Raw genomic sequence first — 25,000 nt, forward strand, 5'->3', positions numbered from 1 at the left:
GCAGCAATGCCAAGCGACAGTTGTAACAGTTTTTAATGAAAGGTTTGAATAGATTCACGCAGGCAGAGGGCCAGCTACCGTGATCCTATTGACCCAGATCAGTTTTAAAGCCAAATATCCTGCATGGATGTGTAGAGTTGAATTCTATACTCAGAAGTCCTTTTGCTTCAGGCACCCCTGAGCTTCTTTCATAGGAATAAACAGGGCTCCGCCTCCAGTTGTCTTTATACATCCATTGATGTTCCCCACAATATGATTGGTTGATGCCTTTTTTGTCGTACGAAAGCTCTCAAAAAAAAATGAAAATTAACCATGCTATGAAAAAAAAAAATGTAAGGTACTTTTGTCCACTGGGCCACTAAACTCTGTTTTCCTGGTTGGAAATACAAACAACCAATCAGACCTTGATAGATGGAATTTATTCCTTTTCTAGAGCCAGAAAAGTGGCAAGCAATTTTTTTTTTTAAATGAGATAGGAGCAACCATACAGGTTTCTGTAAGTCGACTTTTGAAAGTATCAACTCTTGTTGCAACTGTAAATTGGCATTTGCCTTTGATTAGCTTAATAAACCAAATAGAACATTAAATGAACTGCTCTTTGCACTAAAAAACATTATTGATTCCTAGCAACCACACTCTTAGTCGACAGGCCAGACACGTCAGTCACTACAGTTACGGAAAAATAAGCCCCTTACTAAAAACAAAGCAGATAAATTGAACACAATATCAAACTGAATCATGAGGTGAAAACAAAATGGCAATACTGTCCGTTTAGAGGCAAGGCTTCCGACTTTCTTTATTGTCCTTACTGTCAAAAATGAAATGGGAAGACCAAGACCAACAAATATTGCACCCAAAGCTTGATATGTCTGATATCAATCCGCCACTAAAAATAGTCCTCAACAAATAAAGTTTTTACAGGTTTGTGCAAAAACTTACAGCGCCCAGCTAGTCAAATCATTGAGCCTTTAAAAAAATGTAGCCATATATGTGTGACCCGCTATTACATAGGGACTAACGCATTGCCGGTTATGTCTTCATTGGCTTTTTTCACAGTAAGAAAATATACATCATTGGCAGCCTTATCCTTAAATTACCCAAGTGGGAAAAAAAGCGCAGAATCAGAATGGAGATAAAAAAGAGAACCTCTATGAAGTACCATCCAAACAGCTTGCAGTTATGTAAGTAGGATTTAAGTAGGATTTCTAGACTCACAACAGAACAAGCAGCACATCTTAAAATCCAGTTCTCACATTTTGTGAGATTTAGTCTTGTCACAGACTCGACACACACTCTTGATGTATAATTCCACGTCACACCAAAAGTAAATCATCTCAACATCCCCAGATTCTCTCTCTCTCTTTGTCTGTCTCTCGCTCTCTCTCTCTCTCTCTCTCTCGCTTTCTCCCTCCCTCGCTCCCTCTCTCCATGGCTCCTGGCTTGTAACGAGTTCTGCTGAAGAATAGCGCTGACTGTCGCTGTCATCATATACTTTTTGGAATAATTAGCCTGCTATTTTGGTATTTTTCAAGATCCGCTGTTTAATCTCGACTTGACTCAACTAGACTTGGTCTTGCCTTGTGTTGCTGTGGACTGATGAAACCAAACAAAGAAAAGTGTGTCAGATGAGACGCAGCAGGCGGCTGTTTGCTGTAAAGAAAACTCTCTGATAAACCAGCTGCACTGCCTACCTAGCACCAAACAGTAGTAGAGCATAGTCGAACATTTAGCATTTTTTTCTCAGTGGTTGGTGGAGACAAAAGAAGAGCTAAAAGGACAGTAAATATTGGACATGCTTGCCATAAGGCCCACTTTATATTATGATCATTTTTCAGTGTTGTTTACCAGTGGACCCCCAAAAACATGCTGTTTCAAAATAACAAAGGTCTGCATATATTATTACATTTTTCTACAGTACATTGGGTGTAATGTGTGTTAAAGGGCCAGTATACTCCATCAGAAGCTCTTGTTGGTAGTTCGAATAGCTTTGGAAACCCCCTCCTACCCAAACCTTTCTTGCTTCACAATTGAGTTGTGTCTGTTCATTTCTGCTTCTTTTCAAAACTTATGATTCATAATTGACACCCACTTCACGCAGTGATTGACTTCCAATGCGGTCGGACATCACGTCATAAGAGCTACTTATTTTTAGGAGGCACACCCACATACTCCTTTGCTCCTTTAAATCAATATAGGCCGAGCTGAGCCTTTTCTACGTCCTACTTTAGAAAGACAGTGCTAGTTAGAAGTCATTACAGGACACATTATGCGTTTAACTCACATTTAAAAAAAGGGATGAGTTACCAGGAACCTTTGTTGTTTTTGCAAAAACTCATTAAGTCAGACCTCACCAGTTAACTTTCTTTACTCTTGCCTGACAAACTGTTTTTCACGAGGAAATGAGCAGCCTCCTTGATGTTTTCACCCAGCATTTTGCTGTGGATATTTTTGCAGGAGACAATGAGGAAATCATGGGAACTGCAATCTAATAAAAATGTACCGTATGTGGAAAAGAGATGTGGTTTAATTGTGGGAGGGGCGACTTTAGGCCAATTCCAGCAAAACAGATTTGACATTTAGACTCACAATGACAAAATACCTCTGAGAGTAATAATCTTAGTTTGTATTGCACTTTTCAAAAGCAAGTTACAAAGTGCTTCACAGCAAGTAAATACATTAGAAATAATCAACAGTAAATTAACTAGAAATGTCAACAAACAAAAGAAAGAAAAAATAGCAAGGGGACACAAATAATAATAGCTTTCCTTTCAGAAAACACTTCAACATCATAGGTAAAAACAACAATCATTTAAGCATGAATAAGTCCAGGTTGCACTTGACAAACCACAGTTAACATATTAATTTTACTACGACAGAGCAGCACAAGAAACATGAAGCACAACTGATGCTAAAAACCAGACAGAAATGGTAGTTGTGACTTCTCCAGAACCAGTGAGTTCATCTAAAATATGTGTGGGAGAAAGGAGTGAGGTGTTAAAATGAAATTTAGGTCCCCACAGATTGGAATATTTTTCTAAAGCTTGGCAAAACACACGCATGAGTAGGATGTTAAGACACACAGGAGGAGAAGGAGAGGACAGCCAGTTTGTCCATACATCCAATGTTAAATAACAGCCAATCCTTCTGTCGATCTATTAATCAATCCCTCCAAACTCCGATGCCCACTTTAAAGGACTGACATCCTCAGATTCTCTTTAAAGGTATTCAATATTAGTCTGTGTTCATCAGCGCATTCTGTGATAAAGTGTTGAAATGTATTATGTTACTCATATGGCAGAATTCCTACATTTCCCAGAGTTCCTTTAGATAAGTCCTAAACAAATGGCCAAACTCTTTGTACTATGCTGCTGATTTTTACGTGCAAACAAGAGGAAGATTGTGATAACCAACACATTTTCGATTCAAGAGAAAGCAAAAGACCTTCATTGTTGTTCCGTATGTCTTTATGATATAAATATCCTTGTATGATTGTCCAGTGTGGGTACAACGTGAGTTGAGGAACAGGACAGGACGTGTTAGGGCTGGGCAATCAATCGTTTTTCAATTATGAGCTTGGCTTCCAACAATTGTGATAGAAAGATTACGGACATAAAATGATTATTGTTATTCATTCCGTTTTGCAATGATGCCCTAGTTTTGTATTGTGTAATAAACCAGCCATCTCTTTACTTTACAGCAGTGTGCTTTTGCCCTGCTTTGCGGGTCAGGGACGGTCGCTCGCTGTGGGAGGATACCCTCATGAGAACCCTCCCTGGAGCCGGCTGATCCTCGCTGGGCATATTTTCCTCTGTGGTGGTGCACAGTGACCGTCTCTAGGTCATCTGGAAAAGGCCCCTTGCATAGGTGGAGCTTTACAACGCCCCTCGGCTCTCAGCGCTTATTGTGCCCTCTCTCAGTGCGGGGAGGGACGAGGCCCATGCTATGGAAAATAAATGTCAAACAAGGCAGACTGTTGACAATCGACCCGACCCGTCTTGGAACACAGACCCCATCTGGTTTACCATGCTTTGTGGGTGGGACGTTTTTGCCCTGTCATCAACATTATATCTACACAACCAATGTGTTTGTGACGAAATTGTTTACAAAAGCACAATATTCTTCACAGATGTAGCTTTTTAATTTTAAATAAAGGCTACAAAAATGTATTTCTAAATGCACATTGTTTCCTAAGTCAATGAGTCAACGTGTTAAATAACTGTGAACTTAATATTGACACAAATAATCGTAATTCTGATTTGTGACATAGTGGAGCAGCCCAAAGACATGTTCACTTTTTTTTATATTTAATCAAAACCCCAATCTTTCCCTCACTTAAACCAATGTTTTTAAAAGCCCAAACCTAACCTCACGTGACACTCAGAATGACCCTGAATACCTCCTATGACCTCTGTGCGGTACGAGATTGTGACACCTCCTTGACTGAAAAAACATTGCCAGTGAACATAATAGTATAAACATTATTTCTAGGAGAAAGCGTTGGAGCAGGACAGCCACAGTTTAACAATTGAGAGAAAGTATGAGAATACTATTATGTTTGTTTGTCTTTGCGATGGCCTATATTTCATCCTGTATGATTGTTCACTGTAAGTCCAACATGGTGAGTCTAGAGAGGAAACCTGACATTTACTCTTTATGTTTTAGGTAGCTAAACGTATTTCCTGGTACAGTTTTAAACCCTATTGTAATACCAGGAGTACCTGCACACATGGCTCCCTTTAATTAGATTAGTGACATTATGACCAACAGGCATTCCTCTGGCAAATACCAACAGGAAGGAAGTGAGAGATATAGCAAACTGACCAGTGACATCATAATCATCTAATCAAATGAAACTCTACTTACCTGACGTTAATACCCTGACATGTTACATGTACCTTACATTTCAATATGAAGCTAATTAGATCAACCATAACATGTTTGAAGGGTTTTCTCTTTTACAAACTAATTAGGTCTTGATGTGAAATACATACTTTTCTTAGAACAAATTAGGGCAGCAAGTAATGCTCATTTTCATTGTTGATTAATCTGTCAATCATTCTGTTTGCTCTATAAAATGTCCACTTTATGTCTGGTTTTGTTTTTAAGATATTCAGTTTACTGTCATAGAGCAAAGAAATCAGAAAATATCCACATTTAAGAAGATGAAAACGAATAAATTAATTGTTGCCGCTGTAAACAAATAAAAACAATTTGCCATTTGTCTCAAATCCCGTTCTAGACACAAACTTGCAGAATTAGGCAAATCATTTTGGAAATCCTTGAGAGATAAAATGCATCTTAATATTATTTTACCGCAATGGCACAATTTTTATAATTGTTAAAAGAAAATAACACTTCTAAACTGTATTTTCAAGATGGATATTACCGCCACAGCTCCACTTAACCATCCAGATGAGACTCATCACTAAGTGAGTCAGTCTGAGGTGAGACCGTCAGGCTTTTATGCAGGTAAGTGTTGAACTGAGTGGTGAAAGTCAGCCTGAAGCAGCTGTGAGTGGTGAGCCCGGTTACCAATGAGCGCATCCCTCTCTGGGACGCTCTCCTCAGGCAACATGGAAGTTTTGTCGGCCTGGGAAAAACCCGAAGGAAATTACCCTTCATGGATGGGACGTCCACAATTCATGGGTGTGACGGTGTCAGATTGATTGAATCGCTACAAATTCCCACTCCAATTTGAACTCATCTGACATAACACTTCAAGTCACTTTAGGGATTAAAACATCCTTATGAATTTGTCCTTTCAAAATAAGTCATCAATTGAAATTCATCTCAATGAAAATGAGCAATACTGAATGTTCCTGCATGTGTTTGTGTGTCTATTGCATAGTTATTTTAATGAGACATCAAAATGACTACAGCTCATCCTCAAAGATAAAAAATAGAATAAGAGAAGAACAGACATTCCCATTCAAATCAACATAGCTGGGTGGCCTGAGCGACGGCCATTTCTACACGTACCGTTGCCAGTGCGACTGTTGTAGCAGGATAACTTCCCTATAAGCAGACTTGCGGCGAGTCACAGACTCACTTAGGTGAAGTTTTGCATTAAAGAACAAATGAGCAGCGGAGTAGTAGGAAGTAATAAATAAAAAAATAATTTATTGTCTCGGGAATCATATTTTGATGAAATCATATAAAGAAGATATCCTGATACATTATTACGTGGTCTAAATTGTTAATTAAGAGCACATGCTAACTCAAATATCTCAGAAAATCTGATTATTTTGCACCAAATATCTGAATGAAAAATACTCGGTACTTTTCATTTGTCAAGTATTTCATTCACACAAGAGTATACAAAACCATGTGGATGTTTCATATAGACTACAGAATACATGCTATATTGTGATATATGTGGTTTTCGTGATATGAAATGACCTATATGGTGATAGAAGATTTTGTCCATAGTAAACAACAACTAACTACAATCTACAATTTGCTTTAACTGATCCAATGTGTGTTCTACTGTCATTCATTCTATTTCTATTTCTATGCAATATTGCAAGGAACATCTAAGCAGTCTCAATGTAATACTGATGCCTCTATATGACCTATGTAAGTGAACGAGACCATCGAGACCATACTGTCTATTTCTACATCGTCAGCTTAATGCCTGGTGCCACCGGGTCGGATTCTGCGCAAAATCTGATGAAATCATGCAGGTTCACCAGAGACTCCTTCAGCTCAGACTCCAGCAAGGCCTCAAGAGAGCACAGTGCCCGGCAACAGCGCCTCCTCCTCCAGCCAGGAGCAGAGCTATGCCTCGCTCCTCTGCCGGTCCCCCGCTAGGAGCAAACACCAACACCACGTTACTTGAGACTCAGGCCGTATTGCTGGGCCAGCAGGAGGGAAGGGAGGCATGTGACGACCAGAACCAGGACTGCACAGTATAGACACAGTATATCGGACCCTGCTGCAGTAAAGCAAGAGGTTTTCTAAATTAAGTCTTGTAATTAGAAAAAAAATACCATAATGTCAAAATCAACACAAAATTAAATTTCCATGTGGTAGCGTTAATGTCAAACTGAATTCAAAGATGAAGGATCAGCACAGACCTTCATTGATCTTATTTTAGATGTGACGAGGAATTCATTAATCAATTATATGGGTTTATTCTTAATGGTTGGATCTAACAGTTACTCATAGGTTTAAAAAGCTGTAAAACATATAAACAACCTCGCTGCACACTCTACTGTTGCTGCCCGATGTTCCAAAACCAGATCACAAATGCTGAGGAGGAGGAATTTACCGTGAAGGGTTCTCCATTAAGTCTTAAAACCCACTCTCTCTATGCCAAAACTAATCCACATTAGCACCTATAGGGTGCATTAGGATGTTGGACAGATGATGTTTTAAATAAGTAATTCAATTGATATTTCCATCTTGTCTTACTGCCTAGACCTTCATTTTCTCTCCATTAATTACTAGAAACACATGTAAGACATCACATGGATCCTGCTACAGGGCGAAAAAGATGACTCTGAGTGTGCATAGAACACACTTCATCTTATAAACGCATGTGACTACTTTTAAGATTAAAAACCTTTTCGGGATTCATAGGATTGACTTATCATTTGTGAGATGGAAATATAGACATTTAGAGGCATCAGCAGCCAGAAACTTCAACACAAATATATTAGAATGAGCTCAACCCTGTATTAGACTGCCAAACTTCCATATTGCACGATATTGCCACAATAATGGCCCTTTATGTTACTATCTGATGTCGACCTTTGAATCATTGTAAAAATCCATCCTCTTTATTTCTTACCTGTAAAATTATTAGTAAATAGACTGGAGAACATCCAAGTCGGCTTGTAAATCCTGTGGGCCCCATCAAAACCTTGCAAAAATGCCTAATTTTGGCAGCACTGCTGGCTAACAAGCACATAAAAGATATTGTGGATGAGACACAAATTAAATTCCCTTAATTTGGGAATGTTGTGCTTGAGGTTGAGGTTTAGTTTGATAAGAAAATATTCGTACTACTGCAGACATAAAAAAAACAAAGCCTGCACAACAATTTATGTTATCTATAAAAAGAGAGAGAGAGAGACTGTGAAATACATGTTCACCGACACAATTAGAGTAGATTCACACATCCCACACACCACAGGCACCAAGCAAGCCATAACAAGTTTAATTCTGCAGCCCAATTTACACGCAGACACAGATTTTCAACAGCACTGTGAATGTGCATGAATGTGTGTGTGAGAGAGAGTGCCTACATGAGAACATGTGTGACACACAGATGTGCTCGTGAGCATTATATTGTCTGCATTGATGGAAGCGTGTGATTGTCTGTGTGTGTAAATGTGTATTGAATGTGTGTGTGTGTGTGTGTGCACTGTAAGTTGCTGATCCAAGCCTTCTGTATCACTGAGTGATGAGAGAGTTCCTCAGTGAGAGCACAGAGGGGTGGGTGGGGGGGGGGGCATTGCTGTCCACAAATGGACAGCAATGTCTGGCCAATAGCCTGTGACCGGCCTGCTCCCATAGCCAATCACACGTGACCAGCGCTCCCATCAGCCGTCCATCAAGAGGTCCTTCTTTCAAGGTCAGCTGATGCTCCCTCCCTCCTCTCCTCCCTTTCTCTTCCTCCCGTCTAGCAAAGCAGGCATCAACAAAATTGATCAGATTTCTTCGTAAGCATGATCCAATAACAGAGAGTGATATGGCAGCCAAACCAATTAGATGTGTTCGCAGACAGGTATGGCACCCTCAGAAGGCATGGTCAGCAGCATGCCTGCACACTGAACGTGTGTGTGTGTGTGTGTGTGTGTGTGTGTGTGTGTGTGTGTGTGTGTGTGTGTGTGTGTGTGTGTGTGTGTGTGTGTGTGTGTGTGTGTGTGAGTCAGCTGACAAACTAGTGAGACAGGGAGCGAAGAAGTACAGTACAATTCATAAAATGTACCGTAGACAAAGTGGAGATCAACCCGTTGTGTGTCATAATGGCGGGATCTACACACACGCCGTATGTATCACGTTTGTTGTATGTGTCGAATGTGTTTGTGTGCAAGCGTGTGTGTGTTCATGTATAAAAGAGAGAAGCTCCTTCTATCTCATTCTCCGATCAGTGTGATTTCTGCAGCGCACAGCTGTCACCATGGAAACCAGGGAGGGAGCAGGAGATAGTGAGAGAGACAAAGAGAGAGAGAGAGAGAGAGAGAGAGAGAGAGAGAGAGAGAGGATGTAAAGCAGAAAGAAAGGGAGAAAAAGATTGAGAAAGAGTAGGAGTGAGCAAGAGAGATGTGGAAGAGTGTGTGAGAGAGAAATACAGGAAGGGAAAGAGTGAACGGATGAAGAGAGAGAGAGAGAGAGAGAGAGGGAAAGAGATGAGCATTGGTTGTTGAATGATAGCAGTCACAACAGGCCCACAAGCAGTATCACCCAGCTAACCTCTGCACAGCAGCAATAGCAAGCCCGGGGCAACCCTCCGTGTATGTAAGTGTGTGTGTGTGTGTGTGTGTGTGTGTGTGTGTGTGTGCGTGTTGCAAACAAAGAGTACTTGGCATTGTCTATGTTTATGAATATGTGTGTGTGTGTGTGTGTGTGTGTGTGTGTGTGTGTGTGTGTGTGTGTGTGTGTGTGTGTGTGTGTGTGTGTGTGTGTGTGTGTGTGTGTGGATGTGTGTGCGTGGTTGCAAGAGTGACTGTCAATAAATCACTCCCTTTCTCCCCTTTCAGTTTTTTTGTAGTCACACAAACACATACCGCTGACACACACTCACACACACACTGACTTGACCTTGTCTCTCATCGCTGGTGTTGTGCATTGTTCTATTGGCTGCAGGGAGATCTATTTAAGTATAAATACACCCCTCCGATTCTACAGAAATCAGGTTTGTTTCAAATACAGACACAAAACTACGCACATACACACACAAAAAAAATGTGTGTGTATGTGATGGTTGTATGTCTACAGGGTGATATGGAGAAATAGGGAGAAGGATAGATAGATAGATAGATAGATAGATAGATAGATAGATAGATAGATAGATAGATAGATAGATAGATAGATAGATAGATAGATAGATAGATAGATAGATAGATAGATAGATAGATAGATAGATAGATAGGGAGGATGTGCAGAGTTGGTAATGAATAGTTAATGAAGGGCTTGCGGGCAGATTGGTGGGGAAAAGCTATTCTCTCTGTCTCTCCTTCTCCTCTTTTTCTGGAAGTCGTGTGCAAGTCATTCTGTGCCCCACCTGTCCTCCATTTATCTTTTTTTCTCCCCCCACAACACTTTCTATTCTTTCTCTTCCTCTCACCTCTCCCCTCCTCTCACCCATTCATCTTCTCTCTCTCTCTCTCTCTCTCTCTCACACCTCTGCCTCCTTCCTGTTTTCATCCATCCTGCTCTCTCGCCTCTCCCTCCTCCATCTCTTATCCTCCACCCCTCACCCCACCATTTCCCACCTCTCATCTGTCCCATCAACCTTCCCCCCTAAACACACAGACACACCATTAACTGCAGGCTTGTAAGGCAGACTAACAGACACAATTCTCCTGATAAGAGGATTGAAGCATTGATCACATCCGTCCTCCATGAGGGGCTGCAGATACTACTGAAGAATGATGTCCCACTGCCCCTTTGAGAAACCAACAAAGACACTGTACGAAGAAGAAGCTTTGAAAGACAAAGATGTTGGGATTTCATTCTTGTGGTGTACCCCAGGGTTCTGTGCTTGGTCCCATTTATTTCCATGTTTGCTGCCGTTATTTTACATCATCTGTAAATATGATATCGGTTTCAGCTTTTACCAAGATGACACACAGCTCTACGTTTCTGCTTCCTTTTAATATTAAATTTGCATTTCTGATATCAGTGAATGGATCACGCAACATGTATTACAAGTAAGAGAGTATCACTTGTGGGATAAAAGGCCAATAAACTAATGTACTCCTATGACTCAGACCATCACCAAGATCGCACCATTCATTTCCTGGGATAACTGTGTTCCTTTTTGAAGAACAATTTCATACATCTATTGGTCACACACTGCAGCCTGGGATCCTTACCAAACCAATTTGAGACCTTGACTAAACTCCCATTGGATGCGAGCTTAAGAATATATTTAAGGTGCTGAGAGCTCAGAAAGCAGAAACATCATTAAAAATAAGTCCAACCAAGCAAGAAGCAGTCACTCAATCATACAGGTTAAAAAGAAACCCCCACGTCAGTCAAATTTATTAGAAAGAGAAAACAAAGCCAAACAGTAAACCTGCAACACAAACAGTTCAATGGATTTTTAGCAACCTACAGGCTCCCTTTCGGTTTTACCTTCAAATAAAGTTGTAGTAAAAGTGAAACAACTAACAGCTTTTCAGTTTTCAACCTGTCTGCTTGTCTGACCACTCATGTTTCTTATCCACTTATGTATGTTTAACTATCATTTTGCAAATGACAAACTGAATCGTCAGTAGGAGTAGAGCTAGTTAGCTGTTAGCAGCCGTTGGCAGTCCTACTGTGTGTTGGCCAGCAGTGCTATCAGCTAACAGGGCTAGCAGAGCTAACAGCTACCAGAGCTAACAGCAAACGGGGCCAATACAGCTAACAGAGCTAACACTTAATGGAACTAAACACACAGCACTGCGGATAGTTTTTGTTCAAAGGAAGGGTTAAACAGTCAACATGAAGCGTTACACAGTAAACTGCAGTTTAGCTGTAAGTAGCCGGTGCAGAGAGCTGCGTAGATTAAAATGAGAGCGTATATGTTGAATGAGACACGAAAAATGTGTCTGATAAGCTTGTCGTCTAGAAGAGGAGCAATTGCGGTTTATATTCATTCAAACAAGCATTACAGCAGTGGTCGCTGCAGACACACCCGGCAGAGGTCTGCACTCTACTGAATTATCTTTTCTAGAGATGTATTCTGTTTGTCTTCTGAGATTTCAGAATTACTTTGTAATAAACCATAGTTTTTATGTCCAGGGACATATGCTCTTAGGCCTAACAGCTCAGGACTTAAGTTTGGTTCATACTCCCCCTGACCCTGGAACAAACTTGGTGTAGAAATGAGGGTGTGCACTTTTCTTACATCTTTGATTTAAAAGTAGAAATGTACAGTAGGCACAGACCCTGGAATAACAACCTGAGTGACAGCCTAAGTGACCGGCTACTAAATAATTTCAGTCATGTCCGCAGTCTTTCAAATAAATGGACAGTTAAGAAAGTCAGACCTGAATCAGCTTATTGTTGTGACTTTGTAAAAGGGGGAGAATGCTTTAGCTTAATGTGTAGGTGCGTACAGTTGTGAGATATTCTCTATTATAAGCTTATTCATATGGAACTAATTGTAAAAACTGATGGGTCGAGGTTAATGAATACATTTAACATAAGGAAATCAAGTGTTAGACCATGAATTGCTGAAGAGGAATCTCCAGCAGGAAATGACTACAATGTAGTTTCAGAAATGACGTGTACATGAGTACATGTGTGCCAGCATCTATATCAAGTGTTATGCCACAAGACATTTGAACCTTCTTTGACTTTGTTCCATGAATTCATGGGTTGTTTTGCAGACTGTTGACTGCCTGAACATGCAAAATAGTAAGAAGAGAAAACTGCTGTTTATGAGGCTCACCAGAAAGTGAAAGCTTTGTGCGTATTTAAGTTTGACTTATATTTTTCTTTACATTTTACCGAGGCACCAATGTCTCCATTATGTAAGTAAGTATGACACTAAATTGCGCCTTAATAAGTCTCACTAGCCTCTTGGCCTTTTGTTTGACTGGCACATTGAAGTCCCATCGGCTTTTCCACATCCACTCAAATGAACGCACTGCACTGACAAAGGTTTATTGAGGATCAAATCTGCACTTGGTAACTTTGCATGTTGGCAGCACCAGATAGTAGTGAGAGTTTTTTTTATAATTTAATTTAATTTCCCAGAAACCCTGTCATGTAACCTCCGTATAACGATCACTGCATGCTCCTTTATCAGCCGGTCTGCCTGTGATGCTTCAAACCAAAGAGAAAAGAGCAACAAAAGATGTGTTACGAGTGGGTCCGACTTTGACTGGACAGGGTGCTCATTTACTGCTGATCAAGAGACAGGATCTCACTTTTAAGTTGTGTTTTGTCATTTTCAGTTGATTAATAAGAGACCATACGTGACTTTTACGCTGCCTGTAAATACTTTTTTACTGTATTTCACCTTTGCGCAGATAGAAACGAGGCAATTTTAATCTTGGGAGCTGTTGGAGTTGCAGCATAATTGCCAAATCACAAACAGCAAATTTCCGTATCTCGAAACCAACCAAAAAAAGAAGCTGAAATATTATTTCATAAGTAAAAATTAGGCAATGTAGTGCCAACATCTTCTCCATCCCTCAAAAGAAAATACAGATCCACTACTTCTCAAAAGCAATATTGCTCATACAGAAGCATACAACGATGCAAAAACAAACATATAATTCACACAGTATCTACCACAAGCTTATAATAGATCAGAGATAACATCTAGAGAGGCAGAAGAGGACATCTGGAAGACAGATGAAGATACTCCACCTGTCACCATCAAAGATCGCCACAACAAAGAGAGATAAAGATAGCCCACGCCTTTCTGAGCCCAAGATAGCCTGATATAGAACCAAAGGGATGTTTTAACCCTTTTCTTTCCCCGAAAATATTTGCAGAGCACTCATTCTCTGTTTCAGTGATACTATTGGTCGTGTTAACATGGAAGTTCGGAGGAACAGCCGCATTAGTTGAATTCATGCTTAAAAACACATTGGATGTGAGAGAGAGGAGTTGTTGCTCGTGACGCCTTACCCAGAGTGACAGTTGAACATTTTTACAACTTCATGAATATCAGGCGTTCGCTGACTGCATGCCAACCCCTTACAGTGAGGCACAACAGGGCTACTTATGGAGAAGAATGCCAAAGATTAAAATGGCTTTCCAAGAAAACAGTAAGACGACTCAGATTTATCGAAACAGAAGCAAACTTGTCATTTTTTAAATGCTTTATCTGGAATGCCAACTGACAAGTTCTTGGCGTGAACCTTTCTAATTATTCCATTCTGAATTTGATGTCTAATCTAATTCCGCTGTGAAATAACTTGAACAGAGAAACAGAGCGAGCGTCGGCCAAATACATCCGGGCTGAAACAGACACTCTGCTGATGCAGTGTGGAGGGTGTGTGCAGTGGCAGCCGCATTAGTGTGTGGGTGGTGTGTGCGGTACATCTGCATGCATGTGTAAGTGGGGTTACACAAACCTATCTCATTCACAAACTGAGCCATGTGGTGCTGGGGCTGGTCCCTTTAAGAGGCATGTGTCAGAGTTACCTACTAAGGCTGACTGCTGGAAAAAGGTGAGTGTTGATACATTATTCACAAGCAAGAACACACACACACACACACATACACAATCTATTATACACGCTACATATCTGAAGGACATGTACATGAGTAAGGCAGTCATGAGTGTGCAGAAAAGCGTGCTAATACACACAAGTCGACAAGCAAAGTCAATCAGTATAATGTCAGTAGTACATAAATGGGCAAAACATGCACACACACAAAAACATATATATATATATATATATATAAATAAATAAATACGCACAGGCAGGAGAGGGGAGAAATCCTCAGCCTTCTGTTATTCAGTGTGCATAATTTATAGCAGCCCCAGATCTCCCTGCTAATGACAGCACACTGGGGCATCTGCAGCACAGCAGCAACAGTAACAGCTAACTGGCATGGCTGTGTGTGTGTGTGTGTGTGTGTGTGTGTGTGTGTGTGTGTGTGTGTGTGTGTGTGTGTGTGTGTGTGTGTGTGTGTGTGTGTGTGTGTGTAGAGGTATAATGCTCTGTTGAGACAAGGAGAAGGAGAGAGAGAGACAGGAGAGAAAGAGACACACAGAGGGTGTCTGAAATAGACACAGATAACGCAACAAAGAGGGGAAAAGGATGAGACAGACAAGTCAGAGACCTTTGGCAACACACACACACACACACACACACACACACACACACACACACACACACACACACACACACACACACACAGTCTTGTAAAGTCACTGATTCAACCAGCAACTCTCCTTGCATGTGAATTCATATCAAAGTTCGGTATGTATGTTAGTAAGGAGCGCTAAAGGTGGAATGCCTTTTTGTTAAAGAATTCACTAAGTATTGTTCCTGAAAATGTACAACTCCAGCTCTGTTATCGCCCTACCAACACTTCTCTGTCATCCCTTGGCTAATAAAGACAATTGTTCACTGCAGACCTAGAGGTGTTCGCACCAAATAAAGCCAGGATGAAAGCTTAAATTCACTGGGGTTGGTTTAACGACTTGTTCGGGGGTGTGGCCTCGGATATGTTTCCTGTTGCAAGGCTTGTTTTTGACATGCTGCGCTAGAGCAAAATTCTCCTAATTCTGGGATTTGGAGATCAATGCCACAGCGGTTCTGCCCTCCAGCTGCTGTACACACTGATGTGAGTCTGAGCTGAGAGACAGCGGTGCACCCAAGCCCAGAAAAACTATACTGCTGCTGATGAGGTGCTGGAGTTACAACCATGCAAACACGGTCTGCTATGCATGGGTCAGGCAGTCAACATATGCATGCACACTGATCTGCAATTACACTTTGTGTACGCATTCCATACCCACTTATGCATAATTATACACATTTTGCATGCACACACACATACAACTACATGAACATACGTTGCAATTTAGCAAGAAATCATTACCGTCAATTTGGTTGATCATTTGAGAGTTTTGAGTGTGCTGGAATAGTTCAATGTATTAAAGGGAATGTGTTGATTCACTGTATTTCTGAGAGTGAGATGAGAAGATTGACACCACTCTCAGAGTTAAAGTAAGTACAGAGCTGAAGTCACGGCGAGGTTAGCCTAGTATAGGATTAAGACTAGACCTGGGGGAAACAGTTAGCCTGACTCTCTCTAAAGGAAACAAATATGACACCTCTAAAGCCAACAATGAACACAAAATATCTTGTGTGTTGAATTCATACATGAGCAGAATTTTAAAAAATGATGTTACATGCTGAAAGATTTATTGATCGACAAGAGTTAATCCCATTGCACAGTGCTTTACAGAATGAGATACTAAGGCCGGGTTTCGTTAAAAATGTTTGTGGTGATTGGCTGCGAGCAAAAGCCAAAAATAGTCATTTTTTTCTAGATGTGGGTACTAAAAAAAGGATCAAATGCAGGTCTCGTTGGACTGGAGAAGTTTTGATACTACTTGTTACTGGGTTCATTTGTATTGAGTACCGATACCCAGCCCTGTCTGCAGCACAGCCTGATAGATACAGTCGGTAAACACAGGTTTCGGTTTTGATGTCTGCACGGGTACAATGGAACCAAACTTTGCAAACTCACTGTGACTTAGTGACTTAGTGAATCCACCGCAACTCCAACAAGTAACTCCACCTTAAACCACATATTGCTTTTTAAGGTATATGTACAGGTTTCACAAAGGAGATTGGTAAGCTTCAGTTGGTGGGCATATTTTTGAACAATCCTATGTGGTTCAGATGCCTCTTATTCCATACTTAACGCACAGACAAATGATAGATCTTAATTTAATATCTTATGAGCATATTTCCCAAAATGTTGAATTATTCCTGTAATGCTGCAAAAATAAACGGCACTAAAAGCGCGATGATCTTAAGCAAGACGAGTAGCAGTAAATTCATTTTTAGACATTAAATACGATAAAACTATCCATGAACTTTAGTGCCCTCACTCTCAATCGGGTGGAGAAAAGGCCCTTGCTATTATTGGAAGTTTTACATATGCATTATTGCGGCATCTATTTGTAATCTCAAGGCTGAAGATCTCTCCCTCTCTTTCCCTCCCCCCTGTCTCTCTCTCTGTTTCTCTCCTCCTCTATGTGGCTGACTGACAGGAGGGCAGGCATAAGCTGAACCACACACTTCAGAGCTACAGTCAGCTACAGCAAGGGGGGAGGGGGATGGGAGTTGAGGTATGCAGCACAAGATACAGCATCAGTGACAGCAGCATGTTTGGGCATCAGATAGAGCTATTTCAGGAAGAAACTGTCAATGTATCTCAAAAGGCATGCCAGCAGCAATGATCAGAGAAGACCTACATCACGCTTCAGACTGCCTGGGATGCAAGATAGGACTGGTTTTGTACTTTTAAAAGAGGCGAGTGTGAGCCGTCCAGACACAGCTACACAGTTGCTTTCTCTGAGTGAAACAGGGAGAGAGAAGTGAAAGGCAGTGAAGGCCAGTTGGGCTCAGTGGAGACTTACATGTGGTTTCAGATTCCCTATCAATTACTCCACTCCTGTAGTCTTGAATTCTATATTAGCTTGTACTCCATGCTTTCACACCAAACGACGCAATAGTACTAAAGTACCAGTACTAAAGAGGCTGATTTGCAAATTTGCCTCATCAAGCTGGATTCAGTGTATTGGTCAGACGTGTGAGTTTGGGGGGGTATTGGATAAGTTATTGTACACTCAATAACATAAACAGTAAGAGACAAACTTGACAGCTCTCACCAAAACATTGGCTCTTGTTTTCGGATGTTGGCTCTGCTATCTTTTACAGTGAAAAAAAAAGATTTACTGTCTCATAATTTCTCTCACAGCGAGTGGCCTGTGCTTCTAAGTTTGCAGTAAATGTCAACATTCATTGGCAGAAAGTCTGAATTACACCTTGAGACAGTGACCTAATAACAAGTTGTTTCAAACTTATATAAGCAAGTATTTATACCATTGTCATTGCGTCAAAACTGACATAATGTGTCTTCCAAATATTCACGCAGTCCAGAAATATCTAGAGCCGGTCTCTAAATTTCAACAAATCAGTAAGGTGCTGGTAGTAAGCAAGCGGAACAATGTATCTAAAAAGGCTACTCTTTTTTTTATATGCTGCTTTACTGTTAAATATGATTGTTGGTATTTTTGCCACACAGTAAAAATGACAAATTTCTCCCTTGCATTTAAAATTTTGATATATTGGCAAAGCACAATAAAGTCGGACTAGCTGGTTGAGCTGTGTCCCTCTTAAGTTATTGTGCCAGTACATAGCAGCTGTAATGTTACTCTTCATCACAGAAATGTAGAGCTGCATCGTCTTTCTGTCCCCATTCATTTTCCAAGCATTTTACACCAAACACTCTCTTTTGCTGGGTTATCAAAGTGGGTGAGAGTCAAGTCAAGGCGATTCTATTTATAGAGCACATTTAGGAACCATAACTTTGACAAAAGTGCTTTATAAAGAGATTAAATAAAAACACAGGAATGGTCAAATGGCAACATTAATATGTAAAATATAAGTAAATTAATGAACGCATAGAATATCATAGTATCACAACAGAAACAGCACTGCACAAACAACAAAATAAAATACAAATAAGTAAGAACCAGAAAGTGGTCAGGCATTTGATAATGATGATATTTGATCCTTCGTTAAGTCCCACCCCTTGAATGCAACTGGCCAATCATAGCATATATCAGCCAGCTCTGACAAGGGTCCAACAGCTAACTGTCTCTGCTCCCTTGACTTTCATGCAATCGTTTCAGATTCTCTTCATTGTAATGCTGGTTTTGTGGTTTGGATCTAGTCATAGTTAAAAGTTCTGTAATAGTGATACTCATTACCCAGAGTGGTTGGAAGGATATATACGTTTCTAAGTCGTTACGTGCCTATGTAAAATCCTGTGAAGCTAACATTAGCAGGGAATGTTAGCACATCATTAAATACAGTTAGCTTTTCTATGCTATGCTACTGAAGGTACACTGAATATATGCACATGCTGCTTTTGCTTTTTAATGATTGAAGCAGTGAATAAAGACATACATGGCTTTAAAGGAACAGTGTTGTTCTTGAGTTTCATTGTCTTCTGTCTGGAACGCCAGATGATGTGGTGGTTCACTATTACATAGATCTGTAGGCTTTAGCTTCAAACAATTGTTGTAGACCCTAATTTCTGATTCTCTGTGAAATCGCTTTTTGTTTCTCCAAAAATGAGTTAATATGTATTCAGTGGGTGCAGTTAGTGACAGTGTGGGCTCCATGGTAATGCAGCTTTGAAAGCTTGATTGAGTAGCAGCGGGGGGCGGGTCTAAGCCAAGGGTCAATTAAGAAGATAAATAAAAGAGATTAGTCTTCAGACGTGACTGAACGGGTAAGATCTAATTGTTAGTGGCAAAATGTTCTACAATTTAGGGACAACTAAAAATTCTTGACCTTTAGTGGTAGTCTGGGTGCCTGGAATGGAGAGCAGTGATTGGTCGCCAGATCTGAGTGGTCAGGAGGTGGAGTAGGGATGATCAGCTCAGAGATTTAACCTGATGCCAGTCCATGCAGTGCTTTAAAAAAAAAAATGAAAAAAGAGGGAGAGGGGCCAGATGTGCCTCCACCCGGCTGGTTCACACCATTCAAACATTAAAATAACTGTTTCCTAAATATCAGTTAACATTTTAACTCAGAACCGTACAAAACTGTGTGTAAAAAATGAAATCCTAAGGCTCAGCTATGAACTTGCTCCATACAACCCAAACGCATGTGAAAAGAAATGACAAAAGCACCACTATAATATAAGAATGTTGACATTATTTGATAGGGGTGTGTACAGAAGTGGACGTTCCAGCAGCGTGGCTGTAATTGGCTGGTTGTGTTTAGACAAGGTTTGGGATTGGTAATGCTCAGGGTGTGTGTCTGCTGACACGCCCCTTTACCCCAACCCATCTTTAAGCTGCAGTAACTTCTGTCTCAAATGAAATCCTTTTACAGTATCCTCTCTTGCACATCTCCAGTTTGATCCCTGGCCAGGAGTCCTGCTCGGTCATAGCTGATTCAACTGCTACCCTGACATCACTGAATCCACCCGATCAAAAGTGTCAGTGCAGCCAATGAGTGAGCTACAACTGAGGGAGGGAGAGTACTGGCCAATGAGGAACTGTTGGCATAATGCAGAGGGGCAAAATGTTGAAATACTTTACTGAAAGTTGATGAGTTTGAGATGTGCTAATCATAAGTAGACACATGAGGCTGCATTTGTGCTCCAACAAGTTATACTGTTTGAATGTTGGTTTCCTATTTTAACTAACGTGATATGTTAATGTTTATAGTTCCTTTAACGTCGTGACTACTTCTGGGCGTGGATTTTGTACTTATATGATTAGTTTTTGCGGATGAATCCAAATGAATCCTATGAAATAAGCAGAGGTGATCATAGTAGGAAACATTTTTGTTCTTATGATGCTGTGGACATTCAGTGCATCTACAGTGTCACCACACACTGTGCAGTGTCTAATTAGGTTGTGCTTCTCTCTCTCTCTCTGTGTGTGTGTGTGTGTGTGTGTGTGTGTGTGTGTGTGTGTGTGTGTGTGTGTGTGTGTGTGTGTGTGTGTGTGTGCGTGCGTGTTCGGGGTGATTCAGCTCATAAGTGGGTATCTCCTCTCCTGAGCTTATCCCTGCCTGGAAAATGTGTTCTAGACGGAAGCCTGATTGCAACAGCACAGTCATAAATAAATGACTTGATAATTTTAGTATGTCACAGAGGTAAAAATAGAACATCACGTTGTTAGCTCAAATGCCGGATGAACCCTTTGTGAAGACTTCTGAGTTACTTCCTATTAGAATTTAACACTTTATAGATACTGGTGGTTTGCATGGACAATAATGTGGATTCTGGATTTTAAAAACTTAAAAATGGAAAAGAGCCGTCGTATGATTACATGGTTTTAAAGGTTTTGTCCTCATATTCCCATAACAGAGATGATGAACCACAACATGTTTACAGTGGTGCTGTTAAAGCTTGTATTGGAGAAACGTGTGACACTTCCACAGTTAAGATCTTATTCCCCTCTCTTTTGTGTAGCAAGGGAAATCACTTATTGTCTACCTACTTTTACCATGTTTGACAAAGGACAAGCAGACGCTTTAACACTAGCTGGTCAGCAGTGCCCTTACAAGGAATACAGGGAAACGTAAGAGACCTCAGAGCCTTAGTAACGAGCAGACCGAATGATATACAATAGACAAAACTCACACTGCCTAAGAGCTCAGTTTATGAGTTATTTGAGCTGAGGAGCTGACCCTGATTATAAAACCTTTTCTTTTACCTTTGCTAAGAAAATGGTTCAATTCAAAAACAAATTTTTTCTCCCTGTCGAAGAGAAATGTAGGGGGGAAATGTGAGAAAGAAAAGAGAAAAAGAGCATAACTCTCAATCTTCATCACAGCCTTTTTTTTTTTCTTGTGCCAGAATCAGATTGTTCATTTATTAAAGCCATTCTGATGACAATAACTTAAAGAGAGCTTCTTGCAATCCTGTCCAGCTGCTGCACACAGTTTTAGCCACTTCTCACACAAGTCCTTTTAAAACCAGGAAGTGGTATAGAAGTTTCTCCTTTTTTTTTTTTTTTTTTTTTTTTTTTTTTTTTGTTGTACTGCAAGAAAAAAATAAAAGAAATTGCAGATGTCCATGATGGAAACTTGAAACAAGTTGAGACTTTTGAACAGTTACAACCAATCCACAGACTGTCACTGCAGTCTACACTGGCACAGCTACAGATTTGATATAGAATACTGGCTGGAGGCAACTATTCAAAGTTTGAAAAGGTTACTTCATATACAACATTAATGTCCCTGATCTGATTCTCATCACGTGTTCTGCTTAACTACCCCTCTCTGTGACACACAGGAGCTGCTACCTCTGGCTTTGCCCGTGTGCTCCACCTTAAGCCTCCACATGCAGACTCCTTCACTGTAATGATGTGATGATGGAGATCTTGCTGGAATCCAGGCTACACGGAACTTTCAGTATCCACTGATCATCAGTGCATGGGGGGGGCTTAACCCTGGCTTTAACTTGGGTTCAACTATGTCTCTCTGACACCGACATGCACACTCCTGTCACGCTTCTCCTTTCATTATGGGTGACCGGGTAATGCAGGGATTGAAGTGTCAATCGGCTCTCGCGCATGCATATTTGAGCACACTGACACACACACACACACACACACACACACACACACACACACACACACACACACACACACACACACACACACATGTAGACTGCACACGTGCACGCGCCGCCAGAGAGCCTGTGACCGTCTTCCTTTCTACATCGCCATGGCAGCTCCGGTGGCCCTGATGGTTGCAGGTGTCGCGGGGAAAGCCTCAAACTTACCGCAGTCCTCGCACAACACTCTCTCCACATCCTTCTTCAGCTCCGGCTCGCTGGCGTCCACAGGGGCGTACGATGCCTTGAATACCAAGGGCTCCGCGGTGGGGTCCATGAAAAAGATATATCTGTGGTCCTTCTCCACCGTGGTGCACGGGGCCTCGGAGCCGAAGTCCCCGACGGTCACGAGCTGCTCCCTCTCGAGGCCGCCGCTGTTGACGGGCCACACGTCCAGCACTTTGACATTCACACTGTAGGGCTCCCGGGAGGAGACGTTCTCCGGGGAGGAGGAGCGCACCTCGCCCTCGATGACCACGGCGGATTGGTACGCCTGGTCCTGGAGGGAGTTGAGACTCGGGGCGTAACAGGCGAAGGAGACCCCGATGACCAGCATGGAGAAATGCACTGGATCAAGCCTCATGCCGTCAGCCTGGGCTGTGCTGCAGTGCTGCTGGGCGGCGGAGCGAGCTGGAAGAGAGAGACGGCGGCGGCGGCGAACGGGCTCCGGCAGAGCAGGCAGGGCAGAGCGGCAGACCTTGTGGAAGTGTCCATGCCATCTGTGTCTGCCGCTGCTTTCCCCATACGGCTGCTGGCCTCGGATGGGGGGACACACACACCAGCCTAGGAAGCGGAAACGGCCCGCTTCTGCATGCTTAAAAATGTGATTGCTGCATTCTCCTTCACCAAACACCCTCCCCCCTCTGATCTCCCCCCTTTTTCCTGAAAGGCAAAACAAGACTCGTAAATTAGCCTCCTCTCGAATCCAGGGCTGGAACCTCTCTCTCTCTCTTTTTCTCTCTCCTCTCTCTCTCTCTCTCTCTCTCTCTCTCTCTCTCTCTCTCCAGCTAATAGGCTAGCATCGCATGGGTGGGCGCATTGCCTCTCTGGATTGGAAAAAAAAAAAAAAAAGCAGCTTGCGCGTACAGGGGGTGGGGGTGGGGGGATCAGCAGAAGAAACGATACGCACTCCACGCACACGCACGCAAGGTCGGCTCCCCTTTATCCACTTATTTCGATAGTCATAAATAGTCCCACTCCTGCAAACCAGTTAGTCGGTAGAAGGAGAAGAAGAAAAAAAAGAAGAAGAAGAAGAAGAAAAAAAGAAAAGAGAGAGAACATGAAACCAGAGTGGGATGGAGCAGTCGGACGGGATGAGCTACGGCCGGTTATCCGGCGAGGCGATGCAACAGTAGCGCGCGCCCTCCAGCCGCGTCCCCTGCGCCCCTCATCAAGCGCGAGCGGCTTACGTGAGCAAACATCACCTGCCCGGTCACTGGCGTCGGCTCGCTATACGTCCTGCGCAAATACCCTAATGACCCGGGCACCCAGCGCACACCGCCACCGACCCAGCCGGCATGTGACCATGCCGGTCGACTCTGTATTAAGCCTCTGCGGATGGGTGCAAGGGGTGGGGGTGGGTGGGTGCAAGGGGGGGAATAACGCACGCAGTGAGCGAGAGTCGGTGAGTCTGTAGCCAAAGCCCTGCACGGCGCACACTGTGTGGATCTCCGGTGCAAAGAGGTGCAAGAGAGGCTTATGAGGCGACTACACACACACACACACTGCGGATGGCTGTTGCGATGACTAACGCTGCGAAATTCTCTCAATGGATTCCTCCGCGTGTCGAGGCGAGCTCCGAGTTTCCAGACTTTAGCGTGGAAAAAAAATAATCCTCAGACCAAATAAACGCTCGCTCGCACGCTGCAGGAGATCACACCCAAAAGCTGACATTTTCCACACTGTCATGCGAGTCACTGCAGTTCACTCATGTTTCCTTGGCATACTGTACGATGTTTAAAGACTCTAGGGGCAACAAGTGGGGGGGCATCAGTTACCCAAAACCTACAGGTATTATGCTGGGAAGATATTCTACCCTAATATTTCGCCAATCCTGCTCAGCTACAGCTAATAAAACCACTTTTTTTTTTTTTCATTGAATGCATCTCCACCAATGAAAAGAGAGCTTTAGACAATATGCTCAGGTTTTTTTTTTTTTTATGGTGACCACAAGGATCCCCTCCTCCCTCCACCGCAAACCGGTCCCTGCCTCCATCTCTGGATCCATCAATCAAACCATTCATAAGATTCCTCTTTCCCTCCCTGTCCGAGTCTGTGCGCCCTTCGCTTAGAGGTCAGAAAGCCTTTAGTTGTCCATGCTGAGAAATCGATACAATTTGATGTCATGTAGGGGACACGTGGACAGGTTTTCCTTAGTATAGATGACTGAGATAATACAAAAAAAAAACTGTACGAGAGGCCGTTTCATGTGACGGCCCCATCCAACTGTTTCTCCATCAGCAGGGTCACCATCATGAACCGGTCTCTGTCCATGGTGCTGAAAGGCTTGACAGGTTTAGTGCTCTGTCCCAACAGGCTAATCACATGGTACCTCATACACAGCCAGATTGCTGCAATAAAGGTTTGTCTTCGTGTTCACCGTAACATACTAACCATAGATCAAAAGAGTGAGCTCGTTTTTATTGTGAAGTCAAAGTAAAAAGCATAGTTTCAGTCCTTTGTGCTGTCCATGGTGCTAAATGCTAATCAAACGCTAAAGTCAAATGTTGGTGGTTTCACATTACTGGGACTGCTTCTCCAGTCCAGGGATCAGCACTTTAGAGTCTGTGATCCGTCCAGTACTGACCCAACCCCACCTCTTACCCCAACCGCCCACTGCCCACCCATTCACCGATCCGTCTCCCCCTGCAGTCATTCAACCAGTCATGCATTCATTAGAGACCCCATTCAGAGACATCACACACACTTTGAGAATTTCCAAATTAGCCTTGAAAGCAAATCATTTGTTGACAAAGCGAAGGGGAGTAAC

At 42.1% G+C, this 25,000-nt stretch overlaps 1 protein-coding gene across 1 annotated transcript in view; it reads right to left on the bottom strand.

Moving 5' to 3' along the window:
• The window catches only part of nrg2b (neuregulin 2b), a 48,523-nt gene extending 25,707 nt beyond the window's left edge, over positions 1 to 22,816 (bottom strand). Inside the window, 1 exon segment of the mRNA XM_054597912.1 lies at positions 22,180 to 22,816. Within this exon segment, the coding sequence (XP_054453887.1) occupies positions 22,180 to 22,594 (415 nt within the window). The 5' untranslated portion in view covers positions 22,595 to 22,816.
• Between the last annotated feature and the right edge of the window lie 2,184 nt (positions 22,817 to 25,000).

This window comes from Anoplopoma fimbria, chromosome 4 (genome assembly GCF_027596085.1).
Source record: "Anoplopoma fimbria isolate UVic2021 breed Golden Eagle Sablefish chromosome 4, Afim_UVic_2022, whole genome shotgun sequence".
Classification (NCBI taxonomy): Eukaryota; Metazoa; Chordata; class Actinopteri; order Perciformes; family Anoplopomatidae; genus Anoplopoma; species Anoplopoma fimbria.